General features: G+C 34.6%; 1 protein-coding gene across 3 annotated transcripts in view; it reads right to left on the bottom strand.

The window, feature by feature from the left end:
- Nucleotides 1–20,823, bottom strand: part of COL4A5 (collagen type IV alpha 5 chain) — a 266,238-nt gene that overhangs the window by 18,540 nt on the left and 226,875 nt on the right. For 2 of the 3 annotated variants that reach the window (XM_025431466.3, XM_049107517.1), the window contains exons 37-41: nt 16,182–16,308; nt 11,718–11,798; nt 11,004–11,102; nt 10,569–10,619; nt 8,943–9,128 (exon numbers count right to left, since the gene is read on the bottom strand). In XM_025431466.3, the coding sequence (XP_025287251.1) occupies nt 8,943–9,128; nt 10,569–10,619; nt 11,004–11,102; nt 11,718–11,798; nt 16,182–16,308 (544 nt within the window). The remainder of the gene's footprint in view (nt 1–8,942; nt 9,129–10,568; nt 10,620–11,003; nt 11,103–11,717; nt 11,799–16,181; nt 16,309–20,823) is intronic. The other variant, XM_049107518.1, reaches the window with a different exon arrangement.

Genomic DNA, 20,823 nt, shown 5'->3' with positions numbered 1-20,823 from the left:
TAAATCTTTTTTTTTATTATATGTTAAATCTAATAAGCTCATAATTAAAGATAGGACTACTCAGGACATTATAATAAAGACTGCTTCTGTAATGCTTAAGTGTTTCACTTAAATGAAAAGAAACAAATACCAGGGCAGCCCGGGTGGCTCAGTGGTCACTGTTCTCAAATTGGAGCATACATCAGAATCCCCAGGAGAGTTTGATAAAACAGATTCCTGGGCTCACCCCCAGAGTTTTGGATTCAGAAAGACTGGAACGGGGCCCGTGAATGAATATGCATTCTAACAAGTGCCCTGTAACTAAAGCTGCTGATTCCAGACCACACTTTAAGTAGTGTTTCTTAAAGGGATTCAATACATTTGTCTCATTGGGATTATCAGCAGATTGCTTTACTTATAAATAGTTATTTTATAAGTGGTATTTGTAAGTAGTTTTATTCAGCTTTTATTACTACACAAGTAAGATAATTACTTAGGCAAAGTAATTTTAATTTCATTTTAGTGACATGCTTATTAATATATGGTAATATTCTAGCATCAGAGATTTATTAATTCAACATAGTACCTTTGAATTTATTTTAAACATGTTTTCATATTATTTGCATTTCAAATATTTCTGAAGAAAAATTCTGCATATGTCTTGTGAATAAATACAATTATTTAAAATAGGATTTTGCTAAGCTATGTTTTTAACTTTTCATTCTAAAGATATCAGGTCCATTAAACAACCAAGATTTTATCAGTGGCCACATCTTTTGTCACTAGGTGGGAAGTAGCTGTTACTTGCTTGTTAAGCAGTGTCTGAAGCTAAAACCAACTAGTTCTGCCTTAAGAAACTAATTATGCATTAAATAATGAACAGGCAACAGACTTACACATTTTCTCCTTTGGTAATCTTAGTTTTTCATTGATTTCAACAAAAAACAAAGGTGTGTAGATTACTTTTGAAGGAAATATCGTAGGCAAATGAATTTAGAATACTTGAGTTCATGCTTACCAATGGACAAAGGGTCATCGTTTTGATCTGAGATAAAATTCAGACTTTAGTTCCCTTCCAATACTCTTAAAACCCAGAATCAGTGACTACATGCTAAAAAGGCAGCATGGCATATGGATTAAGAATGCTGGACTGGAGCTGGAAGGCTAGGTAATCCCAGCTCCAATAATCATTAGCTGTTAGACCTTAGGAAGTTTATTAATCTCTTTGGGCACAATTTCTTCCTCTTTAAAATGGAAATAAGAATAGTACCTACTTCATCAGGTTGATCCAGGGATTAAATATGTATAAATTACTTAACATAGTACCTGGTACATAGTAAGAATTATGTAAGAGGTTTTTAAAAAATTATTACTACTATTACCTTCATTATTAGTAAAACTGAAAGTAAGAACATACCTTTAAAATATGAGCCCATTTAAAAATTTTTAGCTATTTCTGTGTGATTATTCTATATGGCCATGAGAAAGAGGAAACAGGTCTACAACAGTACAATAATTGTTTTATCTTTAAATAGTTTAAATTATATAGTCTCCCAAGGCCAGCAACCAGGCAAGACACACTTAGAAATTCCTTTCCCAATCATAAAGAAAGGGTTGGAGTAGGTTGCACTAAAATTAACAAACAAAAGCAACTGCTGAGTTCACACCCCTGGATAGGGTTTTCTAAGCAAAATTATTAGTTTCATCCATAATGTATAATATGGACTAGAAAACAGGTAGCAAATCATCTTACTGGGGAAAAAATAAACTGTTAATCAGCCTAACAATGACAAAGTAAGAGTAAGATGGGGGAGAAAAGGGAATCTTTCATGATCCTCTTCCCAGTCTTAAAAGTTATCAGAATATTTGAAAAAAAAAACTAGGCATATTATAGGAATTGTTCTTTCTGCTGTTAAAAGAAAATATTGGGAAATTTACATGTTATTAATTCAGACCTGCTGTTCTGGAGTCCCTCAAATTTAAATTAATGATTTGCTAATGATATAAGGGACATATACGTATTATTTTTAATAGTACTCAATAGTAACCCTCTTCCACTTTTGAAAATAGCCACATAAAGATATCAGAGCAATGTCAAGCAACAAAAATCAATATGCCAGATGCCTGTCTAAAAATCTTATTGCAGTCTTAAAGATAACAGTAAGTGTATATCCATTTAAAATTCAACATGTCTTCACATATGTATTACCTATTATAAATAACTGAAGCTACAAAGACCTAATGTCATTTCAAACTTGATTATAAACAAGTCACTTTACCTTCACCAATATGCTAAATACCAGAGCAGGTAGTATTTGAGGATAATAGCCCTCTTCAATGACTTCTGAGTTACAGCAAAAAAGTGCATTTCTCTTATCATACATACAAAACATAAAAAAAAAAAGAATTGACCAGTCTAACCTTGAAAACCTGGGAAGATCAGAGTTCACCAAAGCCCAAAGATCGATGTTAGCAGTATCAGACATCACACAGTACAAAATAAGATTATGAGTTAGAAGTGGTTCACATTATAGCACAAGTTAAACAATAAACCTCTTTGCCAGCATTTCTCATACCTACAGCATAATCAGTATGCAAACAGAACCATACAGAAGTATAGAGAGCCAAACATTTTCAAATAGAGCTTATTATAGGAAATAAGCTGCTAGTTTTCATTAATCTAAAAAATGGAAAACTCTACTAAAGATATCATGTTAACACTGCTACTATGGCTTTCCAAAAGTTAGCATCTCAAATATTAAAGTTGATAAGACAGTACCATTTCACTGGTTGCCTTCCATTCCTTTCACAAAGGGATAATATTGGATAAATGCTTACGTTTATCTTGGCCTCCACTTTCCTTTGGTAAAAACTCAAAAGTGCAAATTTCTGGATATGTTCAGACTACCTCAAAGAGGTACAGTTAAGTTTAAAGGCCTCATTAGACAAAAATACAAAGATCATAGGTAACTAAATGGAAAAATTAAAATACAAGTACACAATGGCCATTACCAACTATACTGCTATTTGCCTTCTTTGAAAATCATTATATAAAGCCACATTCTGATTTTTTTCATAACTCATCAAGAAGCTTTTTTCTGTGAATTATTACTTATAACAAGTTATTCAAAGAGAAAGAAACAATATGTATTTGTTCACCATTGAGTGTTAAAGAGCTCAATTTTCCAAAAATGTGAAGACCATCAGTGAAAGGGTACATTAAAATATTTTGACATGCGATATCCTACCCCAAACCACAGAAAATATCACATTTTCTTTATTATTATTCAATGCACATATTAAATCAGAGCATTAACTATTAAAAGAAGGATCATTAAAAAAGATAAAAAGACTATAAATAGGACAACTCTTGGTTAATGTTAATTAACTATAAACACAATTTCCTTTCCTTAGAAGTCTTGCTATGATTTATAAACTCTGAGGTTAGCAGAGAGAATAAATTGTGCTAGAGCCATGAATCCTAGGAATTAGAAGACCCGGGGTCCATTTTCAGTTCTACTGTTTACATCTATGGGACTATAGAGAATTCAATTTTCCTGAGCTTGTTTTCTCACCCACATAATGGCAACAATGTTATCTGCCCTAACCTCCCTCACAGAGTTGTATTAAAGATCAAATTTCATTTAAAAAATATAGACCTTGGGCAGCCCGTGTGGCTCAGTGGTTTAGCGCTGCCTTCGGTCAAGGGCATCCTGGATACCTGGGATCAAGTCCCACGTCGGGCTCCCTGCATGGACCCTGCTTCTCCCTCTGCCTATGTCTCTGCCTCTCTCTCTCTCTCTCTCTCATGAATAAATAAAATCTTTAAAAAACATATAGACCTCATATCTGCCATGTACAGGGTGCTACAGGGAACACAAAGATTAGCTAGACCCAAATTCTGCCTTCAAGGAGCTTTTAATAAAAGTACATTATATGATGTAAATGGTGGCATGTCACATAAATATAAAACATAACTGTTACAGCTAGGTAATAAAACTTTTAAAGAATTTGATAATTTGAAATTCAGAAGGCTAAAAATCAGCTTCTGTCTGTGTACATGGTTTCTAAACCACATAGAACAAACTGACTCAAGACAACAGTTTGAAAGAGTCTGGCCACGCAATTAGTTAAATAAAATAGAATTCCTACCTAAGGTAATTCCAAGTTTGAGTAAAGACATTTTATATATGTATTTGCTATAAAAGGATCAATAACTAGAATGCTTATAAAAGTATTAAAATATGTATTTTCATCTGAGAAAGTAACAAGGAAAAAACTTCAGATCATATCATAGCAAAACTTCTAAGATCATAACTTCTAAGAATTAAAATTTTAATAAGTTATATGCCAAATCAATTTTGTACAGGAAGTTCTCAATCCATTATTTCTCAAATGTCCTAACAAAGTTTAACTGAAAAAATAAAATAAAAACCCTAAAGTATTGTACATAAGTGGTAATAACTAAAGGTAAGCTGATGAATTTATTGGCAAATTTTAAATACAGTTTCCACTGTATTTATTGGCAAATTTTAAATACAGTTTCCACTGTAGTTGTAGTTTCCAACAGTTTTCCAACTGTTGCGAAGAAAAGAACACCATAGACACCAGGTTCCAATAACTATGTAATTTAGAGTATATCTGGTAAATAAGATGTCAAATTGGTTTTAAAGTGGTATGAATACTAAAATCTGGAAGTGATCAAGGCCACAGACTTGTATGCAAGTCAGACAGGGGAGTACTCAAAATTACTTCAAAGAATGCCTGAAGTTTTCTCTTTATCATGGTGATAGTTAAATAGTATGCACTTGTCTTAATCTTTTTTATGACATCGATTTAGGAAAAACACAGGAAGCAGTTAATAGGGATTGATGGAACTTATAAGGTAACAGAAAACAAGAGAGTAGAGGTAAGGTCCAGTCTGCTATAACTAAGAGTCTCCTAAAATGGCAGAATAACTTTGCTTCATCACTTATTATAACTAGAATCAGAAGCCAGATCATAATCATTGATCCATACAACTGCCATTATCAAAGGATGATATATGTTACTAGTAAAACAGACACTTAACAGAGGACTGGAAAGCCCTAAGTCAGATTCCCAGCTAAAGAGTATGACCTTGAGTACGCTTCTTAACATCTTTGGGCCTTAGTTTTCTCATATGTGACAAAGATTCTCTCCTTGGATACACTTTAGACAGGCTCCTCTGAGCCTTCTCAACTAGGCCTCATTCTTGGGCCCTGTTTTTGGTAGGCTGAAGTCTAGTTCTAGCAAGAATTGTTTAGCAAGTCACTTTAGGGAGAGTCTTCCCACTGCTGATATCTGATCAAGTCCCTCATCCCCCAACCTAGATGTCTAAGTCTTTGGCCTGACTTTAGCAAGAATTCCATTGGGCCAGTTTAGCAAGAATATACCTGCCCTTGATGTTTCCTGCTAGTAATTTTTCATCCACTAACTCCCTCACTCCGCTGGTTGACTATAAATCCTCATTTACCCTTGAATTCAGAGTTGAGCTCAGTCTCTTTCCCCCATCACAACATCACAACTGTTTCTCCCCTACTGCAACAGTCTCAAATAAAACCTGTCTTGCCATCTTTAACAAGTGACTGGTGAGTAATATCTCTTTGAAAAGTGTAAAACTTAGGTCTCTTCTAGATCAGATACTCTATGGCTCTATGAAATTATGGGTTTGTGGAAGGACTGAAGTAGGAGTAAGTAACTAGGGAATCCATTCAGATAGAAATAGATGGCTTCCAAGAAAGACTTTTGAGAAATTATGAATTTTAACTCATAAGAGAAAATTTCCTGCCATTCCCAATAGCCAGAACTCAGGAATATACTTTTAAATGAGATTAAGAGGCTTCTGATCTGTGTTGGTTGTATAGATTTTTTTATTCTGTACCTATTCATCCATTTTCATAGCAGGAGAATTTAGAACTTTGTGACAACCCAAAATAAGAAGATGGAATGGTTTAAAAATTATAAGAGTTGTGGCAAGTCAAGAATTGAATATTTGCAGGATCTGATAATACATATTATAGTTTTAAAAAGAGTATCTTTTCAAGGATGTGGGGAAAAGGGAACCCTCCTGCACTACTGGTGGGAATGCAAACTGATGCAGCCACTGTGGAAAACAGTATGGGGGTTCCTCAAAAAGTTAAAACTAGAACTACCCTATGATCCAACAGTTTCACCCTATTTACCCAAAGGATACAAAAATACTAATTTAAAGGGATACATGCACCCTGATGTTTAATAGCAGCATTATCTACAATAGCCAGATTATGGAAACAGCCCAAATGTTCATTGACTGATGAGTAAAGAAAATGTAGTATATACATGCAATGGAATATTACTGAGCCATAAAAAGAAAGAAATCTTGCTATTTGCAACAATGTGGATAGAGCTAGAGAGTATTATGGTAAGTGAAATATGTCAGAGAAAGACAAATACCATATGACTTCACTCATATGTGGAATTTAAGAAACAGAACAAATGAGCATAGGGGAAAAAAGACAGAGGCAAACCAAGAAACAGATTCTTAATTATAGAGAACTGATGGTTACTAGATGGGAGGTGGGAGGGGAGATGGATGAAACAGGTATCAGGGATTAAGGAGTACACTTTTTGTGATGAGCATCGGGTATTGTTTGCAAGTGTTGAATCACTAAATTGTAATTGAAACTAATATTAAACTGTATGTTAACTAACTGGAATTTAAATAAAAAGTTAAAAAAACAATGCCTTTTTGAAGGATAGTTTGATTTCATTTACATTAAGAGATATAAGACAAAAATAACTTTCAACACTGAAAGTAAAGGTAAAATATTATTCAAATACATTTTTGGGTACTATAAATTTTTTACTACAAATGACAAAGATACATGAATTTTAAAATGTTAAACTAGTTTTCCTAACTAGGTAATTTTGGGTTATTCTAATAGACAGAAACATTGGACTCTACAGTTCTTTCAACTTTCAGAGATAGACCAACATGTAAGAATTGAATTGGCATATATGCTCTTAAAATATATTCAAGCACTTGAAAATATTAGGTACAGGTATATATATGTATATATATGGAGAGATAGAATTATATATAAGATGATATATATACACATATATACATATATGTATGCATATATATGTATAACTATATATACACACAAACATATAAATATATATATATAAATATAAGGAAAGTTTCAAGGTTCATGCAGTTACTACTTTGGAGTTAAGGAGCTAACCTGTAGGACCTGGATAGGGATCAAAGTTCACCAAGGCCCAATGTCATCATTAACAAAAAGGAAAAATATCAAAATTGTTAGCAATACCAAGAAACTAAAGCATTACACTAACTTCTTTCAAGTTAAACTTTAATTCAATAAAAGAATACTCTGGAAGTTCATATTCATGCACCTTTAGATAAACCAAATTATTACCACTTAGCATCAGCACTAAAATAAAGACAGCACATGTAATATTTTAAAAAGCAAAAAAACACATTTTTATAAAAATCATTACCACAAACTCAAAAACAACCAATTCTAAGACAATTGGGTTTCAAACTCCATTTTAATTTGTAGTTTATGAACAAACTGAGAAGTCACAAACTACTCTTCAGGGAGGTGTTCTTCCTACTGTTTAGAAACAGAAATTTTTTAAAGCATTTTTGTGACTAATGTCTTTACATTAACACATTAACACATTTCACAAAGATGTTCCACAGTGAGCTCCATTACTAGTAAAGAACAAATAACCAGAGTGCTGATTAAAATATAAAAAATGATAATAGTTTGGTTTATTTTATAATTATTGCATGCACAACCAAGCAAGACATTGGTGTCATTTCTTTACATGCAAGAGTTAATATGGCTGAGGAGGTTTTCACTGGTTTTTCAATAGTAAAAAGAGGTAAAATTCTAAATACCCTCTATAAACAGTCAAGTCAGATTAGATAAAATCTGGTTTTGAAAATGATCCTCTGAACAAAGTATGTGATCCCATTTGATTCATGTTTTCAGAGCATATCTTATTAAAATTAACTCAATTACTTCAGAGTCTATGGTAATTTAAATGGAACCTTTCATTTTTAAATACATTCAAAAAACAAGTCAGAGACTTTCAAAGGTTGAAAGGACAATTTTGTTTCTTTAACCTTAGATTTCTCTTATTATTTTAAATCAGTGAAGGCCAAATTTTAAGTTACTCAAAATATAAAAATTGAATATGAAGTCCCAAAAATCTCTTAATAATCTATCACCAGTGATTGTGCTCAGCAACATTAATCCTGGATGAAAACAAGCATTTCCAAACTTAGCAAAATGAAGTGACATAGCACATACACAAAATGAAAAGTGAACATTGGATGCAAAATTGAGACTACAAAATCAGTTAACACGAGACAAATGAGGTATAGACATGAAGCTGGTATGAAGAAATCGCTATTCAATTTAATCATGCTGTGATGCTGAAGATAAATTTGATTGCCTAGTTCCTAGAGAAGATAAAATGTTTTTATTGTGCTTGGTGACATTTGCTGATCATGTCATGCTATGACAGAACCATAGCAACACTTTTGGTATGGACCACAAGCATCTATGGGGTGATCACTAAAATGATTTCTGTGATGACATGCTGAGAAGCTCACATTAAAAATGCAGATGGCATTTTGCTGCCAGGTTATCAGTATAGTTTTATGTTTAATAAAAAGACCAATAAATCCACTATTTCCTTTTTTCCTCCAAGTTGGTTTTAGTTCAATTTTAAGTGATGAAAGGCATTATTGAAAAGAATTATTAGGTGCCACAGAAATGGATGGAGCTAGGTATAAACCAAGCTATTTTACTTGTAAGAGCTTCTTAGATTATAGAGTCTAAAGTCCTAAAAACTGAATAACCTGCCAGCAAAATGAAATAAATTAATGAATAAATAGACCATTCCCCTACTGCTCATGTACATACCTGGTCTCCCAGGAGGACCCTGAGGCCCAGGGTTGCCTTTAGGGCCTTCCAGAGCTGGACCTGGAGAGCCAGGAGGGCCTGGGGGACCCTGGACACCAGGGAAACCCTGAAAGCCTGGTTCTCCTTTTGGACCAGGAAGGCCAGGGTTTCCTGGAATGCCAGGTAATCCTCCATCACCCTTTTGACCTATAAAATATAAAAGCAAAGTGACATTAGGGAACACATTAAATGATACTGCCTGTATTAGGCTTGCCTGTAAGGCTAAATCTATTCATTCTTGTTAGAACAAGTGATGGGATTCAATAGGATCATTTCTATCTCCCACCAAATCCCTAACCCATCCAAAAAAAATTCTTATTAAATATATTCATCTAAAAAAAATAAAAAATAAATAAATAAATATATTCATCTATTATCAGAAATATTTATTAGAGTACATATAGAAATAGAAAAAGAATAATAGCTTGGATCATGAAAGATACCCTTTGTATTAGGACACAGAGCAATGATCACATGATCAGTGGCTGCAAGAAAATAAAAAATAGAAAAATAGAAAAATTTAAAGTATTGGCATGAACAGGTTAGAGATGGCTGGAGGAAATTCCTTGAATATTTTGAGACGAATGAAGATAGGCATCTTCAGTGTTTGCTGGATATCCCTGAAGACCATTCTGTTCAAGATTTAGAACTCAATCCAGAGAAACTATTCTCAACATTTTTTCTATACCACCAATATGGCTGAAAGTGATATAACAGTGGCACATTAAAGTAATAATTTTCACATTAGGATCATTGGAAGGTTATCAATATGCCTGTGGTTTGAAAAAAGCTTCCATAGAATAGCTAACGGTCATTTCAGAACATAAACAGGCATATCTGTACACACATTCAGTCATTCAATTAACTATTTGGTGCTTACAATGAAAGTAAGAACAAGTGAGGGCAAGTTTATGTGTATGAGCACATATCCCCTCAAAATAATGCAAGCTGTATCTTTATACGGAGTTTTCCATTTTTATTATCAGTACATATTTCTGCAGTTTCCTCATATTACCTTGGTTTTGTTTCCATGTGGAGAAAAGAGTATTTTTCTGGCTGAAAGACTTTTTAAAAATTTAGTGAAATCTACCCATTTCTACATATTAGCTTTCTTTCCTCAGCAGTTATTTATGAAATTAGTGAAGAGATAGTTTTATGTAAATTTCTTTAAGAATGCATTTTTATATAGCACGACACTTTTTACTGAATTGTTAATTAAGAACTGCTTTAAGGGGTGCCTGGGTGGCTCAGTCGGTTAAGCATCCGACTCTTGATTTCGGCTCAGGTCATGATCTCAGGATCTTGTAATCAAGCCCAATGTCAGGCTCCATGCTCAGTGGGGAATCTGCTTCTCTTCCTCTCTTTCCCTCTGCCCCAACCCTCGCTCCCACTCTCTCTCTCTCTAAAATAAATAAATATATCTTTTTTAAAAAAGAACTGCTTTAAAAAAAAAAAAAGAACTGCTTTTAGATATAACTTTAGATTTGAGTTTTCTGGGGTTGCATGTGCATTTTATAACAGTAAATGGAAAAATAAATGTACTGGAGCACGTTCCTTTTATATTGACTGATCTGCATGTTTTATTACCAGAAAGTCCTGGGAGTCCAGGGGGTCCTGGGATTCCAAAGCCTGGTTGACCTGTCAGAGCATAAACCAAAACTCTCAAATAGATAAAATAAATATATCTTTATACACATATAGATATATAAGTGGAATGTAGATTACATGTAGAATGTGAAATAAGGTCATCTAGAGAAGATGAAAACAGCTGGGTAACTTCTTTACATGAAAAACTGGGAAAGAAAGAATATGGAGTTCTTTTATAAGAAGGAGGCAACCTAATTGATCAATATGAAGTAATATTCTCAGTACAAAGTGCAAGAAGGTACTTAGGAAGGGAAAAGTGTATAGTAGCTTAAAGGTTAAGAAAGAATACATAATTTAATTGTGGTAAAAAAGGGCAAAAGTTAAAAAAGACAAGGAATGAATTAGAAAATTAGGAACAATTAAAAAATATAGCACCTGGTTCACCCTTCTGTCCAGCTGGTCCAGGAATACCATCTTGACCTGGGTTTCCTTTTTCACCTGGAGGCCCTGGTGGCCCAGGACGCCCTCCACCACCTAAAGCACAGGGCACAGCAGGTTATACCTATCTTCCCAATTTCCTTTCCTTCCAAATTACCCATTCTTTCCATACTAGCTTCAAATAGTTCTATCCAAATGACACAAAGTACTTCTGAGACACCCCTTTAAATCACAAAATCTTGTAAAAAAGCATAAAAGGAACAAAGGCTAATGAGATTAAGGAAGAACCTTATCTTCCTCCACTCAGTATCCAAAATCTTTCAGTTTCTCATTTTAATCTAGCTTTAGAATATCAAGTAGAGTAAGGAATGTGGGTGGAATGGGGTGCATTATAGGCCTCATATATGGGGCCAAGAGCTTTCTAAAAAATACCAGAGCTTCCACTAATTGTAGGATACTTGAAATAACTGTCCTTGGAAAGAGCCCCCAAAATAAGGTTCCAAAGTAGTAATTTTAAGTAATTTTTATTAAGAGTTGTTCACTTTGAAAAAACGAGTTGGTCACTTGTACCTAACAAGTAGTACTAAGTGAATGATCACCATGTTTTCTCATCTTAAAAATGTTCACAGCTCCCAGAAATGATTTGACTTTCCCAAAATGAATATGAGCTGTAGTTTTACAGAACAACAAACCCTTAGGTTTCATGCTTACCTACGGGACCAGGTTCTCCTGGAAGGCCAGGGTTCCCAGGAGGACCATTAATACCTTTTGGTCCAGGAAGTCCTGGGGTTCCTAGAATTCGAAGAGCTCAATTTAATAATAAAAGAAAAACTGTATTGCTTTAAGAGTTACAACTCAAGCTTATAATTTATAGTGCTGACACAGAAACAGTGAAGAATAGAGAAAAAATCCAAGAAAGATGCTAATATTTGCTGAATATTTTAAAGAATAATTTTAAGTCTTTAAAGTTATTTACCCAAAGGCTGGCATTATTATAGATTCATAATAAAAATAATCACCACAATATTACACTGGAAGAATTGGTAGGATTCCATTGTATGTATATACCAATTTTTTAATACATTCATCTATTGTTGGACATTTGGGTCACTGTTGGGTTTTCAGTGCTATGAATATCTATTTTATTCATGGAAACCTGTTCTACTCCCAGTTTTTAGCTATTATGAATAATGTTGCTAAGGAATATTTCTGCACCAGTATTTTTGTGGACATATGTCTTACTTTATCTTGGATAAATACCTAGATAGGAATGGAACTGATGAGTCAGAAGAGGTGTATGGTGTATATTATTAAAAAAAAAAAACCCTGCCAAACCATTTGACACTCACAACGTTTCAGAATTCCAGTTGCTCCATATTCTTGTACAACATATGGTGATTATCAGTTGTTTTAGTAATAACATTCTGGTAGGAATGTAATGCTACTTCACTGTGGTATTAATTTGCATTTCTCTGATGGCTAATAATATTGATCACCTTTTCATGTGCTTATCCATAAATCATCTTGGCCATCCATATATCATCTTTTGTGAAACATCTGTTCAAAGTTTTCCCCATTTAAAAAAGTGGATTGTATATCTTGTTATTATTGAATTGTAGAAGTTGCTTATATATCCCAGATATCAGTCATTTGTCAGATACTTGTTTTGCAAGTATTTTCTCCTAGTCTGCAGCTTCCCTATTCATTTCCTTAATGATGTCTTTTGATGAGAAGAACAGAAGATCTCAGGTTCTTTAAAAAAAAAAAAACAGCGTGGAGCAACTGAATATCTGTATGAAAAAAAACGAACCTTGGCCCCTACTTCAAACCATAAAAATATTTTTATTCAAGACAAATCATAAACCTAAATATAAAAGCTTAACATTAAACATTGTAGGAAAATAGAAGAATATTTCCATAAACTTGAGTAGGCAAAGATTTTGTGAATGGGACACAAAAAGCACTAACTATGAAAGAAAATGAACTAGACTTTATCAAAATTAACTTTTGAAAAAAAACAACTTTTGTTCACACAATAGCATTAAGAAATGTCATCACACAACAGCATTAGGAATAAAAGGCGAATTTGAGACAGAAAGAACATATTTATAGTACATGTATCTGACAAAGACTCATATCCAGAATATATAAAGAAATGTTTTGAATTAATAAGAAAAAAAAGGGCAAACAACTCAATAAATGTGAGCAATAAAACATGGAGCAGGCATTTCAAAAAGATGCTATCCAAATGACCAGTAAGTATATGAGGGATGCCTGGGTGGCTCAGCGGTTGAGCGTCTGCCTTCGGCTCAGGGCGTGATCCTGGGGTCCTGAAATCAAGTCCTGCATTGGGCTCCCTGTGTGGAGCCTGCTTCTCCCTCTGCCTATGTCTCTGCCTCTCTCTCTCTCTCTCTCTGTGTGTCTCTCATGAATAAATAAAATCTTTTTTAAAAAGTATATGGAAAGGTATTTAATATTGTCATTCATTTAAAAAAAGTAAATTAAAATGTTAATGATACACTTCAATGTACCCACCAGAACACCTAAAATTAAAGATTGACAACACCAAATGAGGTAAGGACATAGGCAACTGGTCATTTCACAATACAAAGTACTGACCACAGTATAATTACGAGCTACCAGGAGCCACTTAAGAACATTTCATACATTGCATGTGAGATTGTAATTTATAAAGCCACTTTCAAAAATTGGCACCATGCACTAAAGTTAGATGTATATCTCTGCTATGATTCAATAATTCTATTACCAAGTTATTGTCCAAGAGAAAGGAGTATGTATGTCCACCAAAGGCATGTCAAAGAATGTTAATACCATCTTTTTTAATAGTCTTAAACTGGAAACAACCCACAAGTCCATCAAAAGGTGAATGGTAATTGATTATTATGTATTTCTTCAATGGAATATTACAATGCAATTATTAAAAAAACCAAACTATTGACACATGCAATAAGATAAATGAAGCTTACAGACATGAGTGAAAGAAGCCAGACAGGAGGATATAAAATGTATGATTCCATTTATATGAATTTCAAAAACAGGTGAAATTACTTGATGGTGATAGAAATCATAGTAGTGATTACTTTGGGGGGCAGATTCACTGTGAAGGGGCATGGTTAAAACTTTATGGGGCAAGGGAACTATTTTATATCTTGATATATGTGGTAAGTACACAGATATATACATGGGTGAAAACTCATCTCCTAGTCTTGTACATTTTACTCTACATCATACTTCAATAAAATGTTAAGGAAAAGATAATCAAAGGCCCACTCTATCCTTGCCACTGTGCAATTCAAAAGACATATGAACAAATTAAATACATGCATAACAGAGGAGGTAGTATAATAATCTAGTTCAGGCTACCTACTTGACTATAGTGCTAAGTCTCTTTGCTTGCATGACTCAGTCCTTGTCATATAAATGAACTGAACAACTGTCCTACCAACAGTCACCGAAATGTGTACCTGAGCACAACTTTCTAAAAGAATCAGCAGCAGGCTAAGGTTTGGTAGTGTATACTATCACCTACAAAAATAGTAAGGCCTCTTTTTTAAAAAAAGATTTTATTTATTTATTCATAGAGACACAGAGAAAGAGAGGCAGAGACACAGGGAGAGGGAGAAGCAGGCTCCATGCAGGGAGCCCGACGTGGGACTCGATCCCAGGTCTCCAGGATCACACCCTGGGCTGCAGGTGGCGCTAAACAGCTGCGCCACTGGGGCTGCCCTTTTTTTTTTTTTTTTTTTTTCATTAAACTTTTGTTTTAATGGGTCTCAAAATTCTGTGACAGATTTTTGGTCAAGTTGTTTCCATTAAAAAGTACTGATTTTAAAAACTAATAACTTAAAACTGCCACACACGCACAAAAAAAAAAGGTCCACAAAACATTCTCCTTTCCTTCTGAAGGTTTTACGATGCATTGTTATCATTAACCAGTCTTTTACTATTAAATGGCCAATTGACACAAACAGTTCTGAGACTGTTCTTCCACCACTGATTAAGACTGGGGTGGCAGGTATTGGGGATAATATTCATTTAGCCTTCTGAGCTTTCTGGGCAGACTTGGTGACTTTGCCAGCTCCAGCTGCCTTCTTGTCCACTGCTTTGATGACACCCACAGCAACCGTCTATCTCATGTCACGAACAGCAAAATGGCCCAGAGGAGGATAGTCAGAGAAGCTCTCAACACACATAGGTTTGCCAGGAACCATATCAACAATGGCAGCATCCCCAGATTTCAAGAACTTGGGACCATCTTCCAGCTTCTTTCCAGAACGACGATCTATCTTTTCCTTCAGCTCAGCAAACTTGTAAGCAATGTGAGCTGTGTGACAATCCAGCACAGGTGCATATCCAGCACTGATTTGGCCTGGATGGTTCAGGATAATCACCTGAGCTGTGAAGCCAGCTGCTTCCATTGGTGGGTCATTTTTGCTGTCACCAGCCACGTTGCCACGACGAACATCTTTGACAGAAACGTTCTTTTTTTTTAATTTTTTTAAAGATTTTATTTATTTGTTCATGAGAGACAGATAGAGAGAGAGAGAGGCAGAGACACAGGCAGAGGGAGAAACAGGCTCCATGCAGGGAGCCTGATATGGGACTTGATCCTGGGACTCCAGGATCACGCCCTGGGCCAAAGGCAGGCACCAGACCGCTGAGCCACACAGGCATCCCCGACAGATACGTTCTTGACATTGAAGCCCACATTGTCCCCAGGAAGAGCCTCACTCAAAGCTTCATGGTGCATTTCAACAGACTTTACTTCAGTTGTAACATTGACTGGAGCAAAGGTGACCACCATACCAGGCTTAAGAACACCAGTCTCCACTCGACCCACTGGTACAGTACAGTACAATAAGGCCTCTTAATTGACTTGTGGCTAGCAGTTAAAGATTGAAAAATGCTCTACCAAGCAGGTTTTGTGTTTTTTTTTCCCCCAAAGGTTATTGTTCTGCTGAGCTGGTAATACTGATTCTCATTTTATACAGAAAGAAATTTGGGCAAATAAAAGCTAAAGAGCTGGATCAAGATTATGTTGCTAGTCAGTATCTGACTGGGAAGTAGAAGTCTACCAAATAAGAAGTTGCTCTATGGTATGGGTTAGAGTAGACAGGAAGGAAAGAAGGAAGCATTAAATAAAAAGAATTTTACCGGGGAATCCAGGAAGGCCTGGTTGTCCTTTTGCTCCAGGGGTCCCTGGTAATCCAGGCAAACCAGTATCTCCCATAGAACCTTTGATTCCAGGGTTTCCTGGGTATCCAGGAAGACCAGCTTCACCCTAAAATCATGAATAGAAAGATAAAACTAAGTCTCTATATGACTTTAGATTGTATAACAACATAGCATTATCTTCAGAGCATTTATTTTAGGTCAGGAATTCTGCTAAGTGCTTTACATAATATGCTTTGTTTAATCACTTGTAGAAATTTAACTTGAAAATGCTTTGTTTAATCATCACAACAGCTCTTTGAGTTAGGCTTTATCATCTCTATTTATAAATGAGAAAACTGAATCTTGAAGAATTCAAGTGCCTAATGGCTCTAGTAACTGGCAGAATCAGAATTTGAACCAAGGTCTGTCATACTCCAGAGTTCATGCTACTTCAACAATATGTAGGTGTATTATCTCATTAATCCTTAACAACTCGATAAGAAATGAGTATTGTTATCCCACTTTACAGTGTTGCAACTAATAAGTTGTAGAGTCTGCATTTGGATCCAGATAGTCTGAATTAAACTTGTGATTGTTATTCCTGGTGTGCAACAATGAAATTCACTGCTTATAATAATTATGTCAAACAATAGTTATAGTAGGTTCTACTGCAAAAAGTATATTTAATTTTAACATGAATAAGCTTATCAATTCTTCAGTGAACATCTCAAATCCCATATACTGCATGAAGCATTCCAGGACCAAGAAAGCTTATGCTAAGATGTAGGGTAGGTTCTTATTCTGTCAAGTCAATAATGGTTTCATATATGCATGTCTTGACTCTTTAACAACTTTGAACACTCCTTTGGGGTCAGAGACAATACATAAATAACATTTTTACTCAGCGAAATTTTGCATTATGTTTCCTTCTAATAGAGCCTTAGAATGCATACCCACTTGAACAATTAAAACAAGTTTTCCTCAATAACAATGAAAACACGCTCTAACTCTGAATCTACTGGTGTCCAACTGCTTTGCTCATGAGGATCATGACTTCTCCAACAGTGCCAGTATTCAACATCATCTAATGAATACCTCCTTTTCTATTTAGTGCTTATGCTTGTCTAGGTGAACAAGATCATCTATTTGTGACTCAAATGATTCTGCATTATGGTAAAAGTTTTTTCAGCTAAATCCTTTTCTCCCTCTATCCCATTGGGCTGGGAATATATATATTTTGGTCCAAAACCTTACAAATCAAAGATTTAGCACATTCTTACACACATAATAGGTATAGGATTATATTTTGGATTGAACTGGTTCCATCTTATATATTTACACAAAAAGCTTTGGATAGACTATCATAATTCTTGTTATTTATGAACCAATGCCATTTATATATCAAAATGAAAAACAAGAACAAAATGCCAATAGTCTGGCAAACCTGAAAGGCAATAAGCAAGCTTCTGATGATTTATGATAAAGTATGTTAAGTTCTATAAACTACACCAATCTGAATTTCAACCAGAACTTGGTTCCCCACTACACTTCTTACTACTCTATGGCCCTACTCTAAATTGTAAAAAGAAAGTATTTCACCAGGGCTTCAGAAAAGGACTAATGCTTGCTAGTTTAAATTTCATCTGAGATACAGATGTAGTGAAACACCGGGACACCTGCACCTCAATGTTTATAGCAGCAATGTCCACAATAGCCAAACGGTGGAAGGAGCCACGATGTCCTCTGACAGATGAATGGATAAAGAAGATGTGGTATATATATATATACAATGGAATATTACTCAGTCATCAGAAAGGACGAATACCCACCAATTGCATTGACGTGGATGGAACTGGAGGGTATTATGCTGAGTATAAGTCAATCGGAGAAGGACAATCATCATATGGTTTCACTCATGCATGGAATATAAGAAATAGTGAAAGGGATTATAAGGGAAAGGAGGGGAACTGAGTGGGAAAAATTAGAGAGGGAGACAAACCATGAGAGACTCCTAACTCTGGGAAACAAACAAAGGGTTGTGGAAGGGGAGGTGGGCAGGGGGTTGGGGTAACTGGGTGATGGGCACAGAGGAAGGCACTTGATAGGATGAGCACTGGGTGTTATACTATATGTTGGCAAATTGAACTTCAATAAAAACAAAAATTCTAAGTTTTTATTATTTATACACTTGCAGAGAGAACAATGAGCTTCTGAAAAGGTAAATAAGAAGAAATAAAAAAAGAAGAGAGTACTCAGTACTTCAACACACTGGCCAGAAATCTTGTAAACCACTCTGAGAAAGGAAAATTCTATTTACAAAGGAAAAGCTTGACATGACTTCAATAGACTTAAGCCACAAATATCTACATTTGTTCAAATGTCAATCTTTGATATAATTCTTTTTTTAGTTATGTAAAATTGACATATACAATTAGTTTCAGGTGTACAATACAATTTTATATTTGTATATATTGTGAAATGATCACTACAATAAATCTAGTTAACATCGATCACCACACATAGTTACAGAATTTTTAATTTTGTGATAAAAACTTTTAAAATTTACTCTTTTAGCAACCTTCAATATATGACACAGTATTAACTAAAATCACCACACTGTACATTACATCCTGATGACCTATTTAACTGATGGCTGCACGTCTGTATTTTTAATCCTCTTCACTGATTTCACCCACCCTTCAATGTGTTCCACCCCCATCTCTGGCAACCACAACTTTGTTCTCTGTATCTATTAGCTCATTCTTTAAATTGTTTTGTCTATTTATTTATTTTTAGATTCCATATATAAGTTAGAACAAATGATATTTGTCTTTCCCTAACTTATTTCACTTAGCATAATGCCGTCAAGGTCCATCCATGTTGTCAGAATGGTAAGATTTTATTCTTTTGTATGGCTCAATAATATATATATATATATATATATATATATATATATATACACACACACACATATATATACACACACACACATATATATATATAAATCTCACATTTTAAAAAAGATTTTATTTATTTATTCATTAGTGACACAGAGAGAAGGCAGAGACATAGGCAGAGGGAGAAGCAGGCTCCATGCAGAGAGCCCAATGTGGGACTTGATCCCGGAACTCATATCCATTCATATACCATGAACACATGGGTTACTCCCACATCTTAGCTATTGTGAAAATACTAAAATGTATATGGGAACATGTATATCTTTTCAAGTTAGTTTTTTCATTTTCTTTAGATAAATATTCAGGAGTAGAATTGATGGATCATACGATATTTCTATTTTAATTTTTTAAGGACTCTCCATGCTATTTTTCATAATAGCTGTATTAATTTACATTCTCACCAACAGTGCACAAGGGTTCCCATTTCTCACCATCTTTGCCAACACTTGCTAAAACTTGTCTTTTTGATAATAGCCATTTTAAGAGGTATGAAGTGATATCTCATTGTGGTTTGATTTGCATTTCCCCGATGATTAGTGATGTAAAGTACCTTTTCATGTATCTGTTGGCCATTAATATGCATTCTTTGAAAAACGTCTATTTATTTTCGCTGCCCATTTTTAATTGGATTCTTTGTTTCACTTTTTAAAAAGATTTTATTTATTTATTCATGAGAGACACACAGAGAGAGGCAGAGACACAGGCAGAGGGAGAAGCAGGCTCCACACAGGGAACCCGATGCAGGACTCAATCCCGGGTCTCCAGGATCACGCCCTGAGCCAAAGACAGACACTCAACCGCTGAGCCACCCAGGTGTCCCTGTTGCTTCACTTTTAATATTGATTGTATAAGTTCTTTGCGTATTTTGGATATTAACTCCTTATTGGTATATAATTTGCAAATATTTTCTCCCATTCAGTAGGTTGTCTTTTCACTTGATAACTTCTTTGGTTGTACAGATTAGTTTGATGTAGTTCCACTTGTTTATTATGCTTTTGTTGCCTTTGTTTCTGGAGACACATCCAGAAAAACATCGCCAAGATCAATGTCAAGGAGCTTACTACTTGTTTTCTTCTGGGATTTTTATGGTTTCAGGTCTTACATTTAAATCTTCTATCCAAAACAAAACAAAACAAAACAAAACAAAAAATAAATCTTCTATCCAATTTGAGTTAATTTTTGTGCATAAAATAGTAGTCTAGTTTCATTCTTTTGCCTGTGTCTGTAACTTTTCCCAACAGCATTTATTAAAGTGACTATCTTTCCCCATTGTATAGTCTTGCTTCCTTTGTCATAAATTGACTATATTTGTGTGAGTTTATTTCTGGGCTATCTATTCTATTACATTGATCTCTGTTTGTTTTAATGCCAATATTATATTATGTTGATTACTATAGTTGGCTGTGTAATATAGTTTGAAATTAGGGAGTAGGATACCTCCAGCCTTGTTCCTCTTTCTCAAGATTGCTTTTGGCTATTCAGAATCTTTTGTGGTTCCATAAAAATCTTAAGATTGTTTGTTATGTTTCTTTGAAAAATACCATTGGGATTTTGATGAGGATTGCAATGAATCAGTATATTGCTCTGGGTAATATTGACATTTTAACAATATTAATTCTTCCAATCCATGAGCATTGAGTATCTTCACTTTTTTTGTGTCTTCTTCAATCTCTTTCATCAATGTC

Source organism: Canis lupus, chromosome X, assembly GCF_003254725.2.
Source record: "Canis lupus dingo isolate Sandy chromosome X, ASM325472v2, whole genome shotgun sequence".
Taxonomy (NCBI): domain Eukaryota; kingdom Metazoa; phylum Chordata; class Mammalia; order Carnivora; family Canidae; genus Canis; species Canis lupus.
This window is presented reverse-complemented; position numbering and strand designations above follow the sequence as displayed.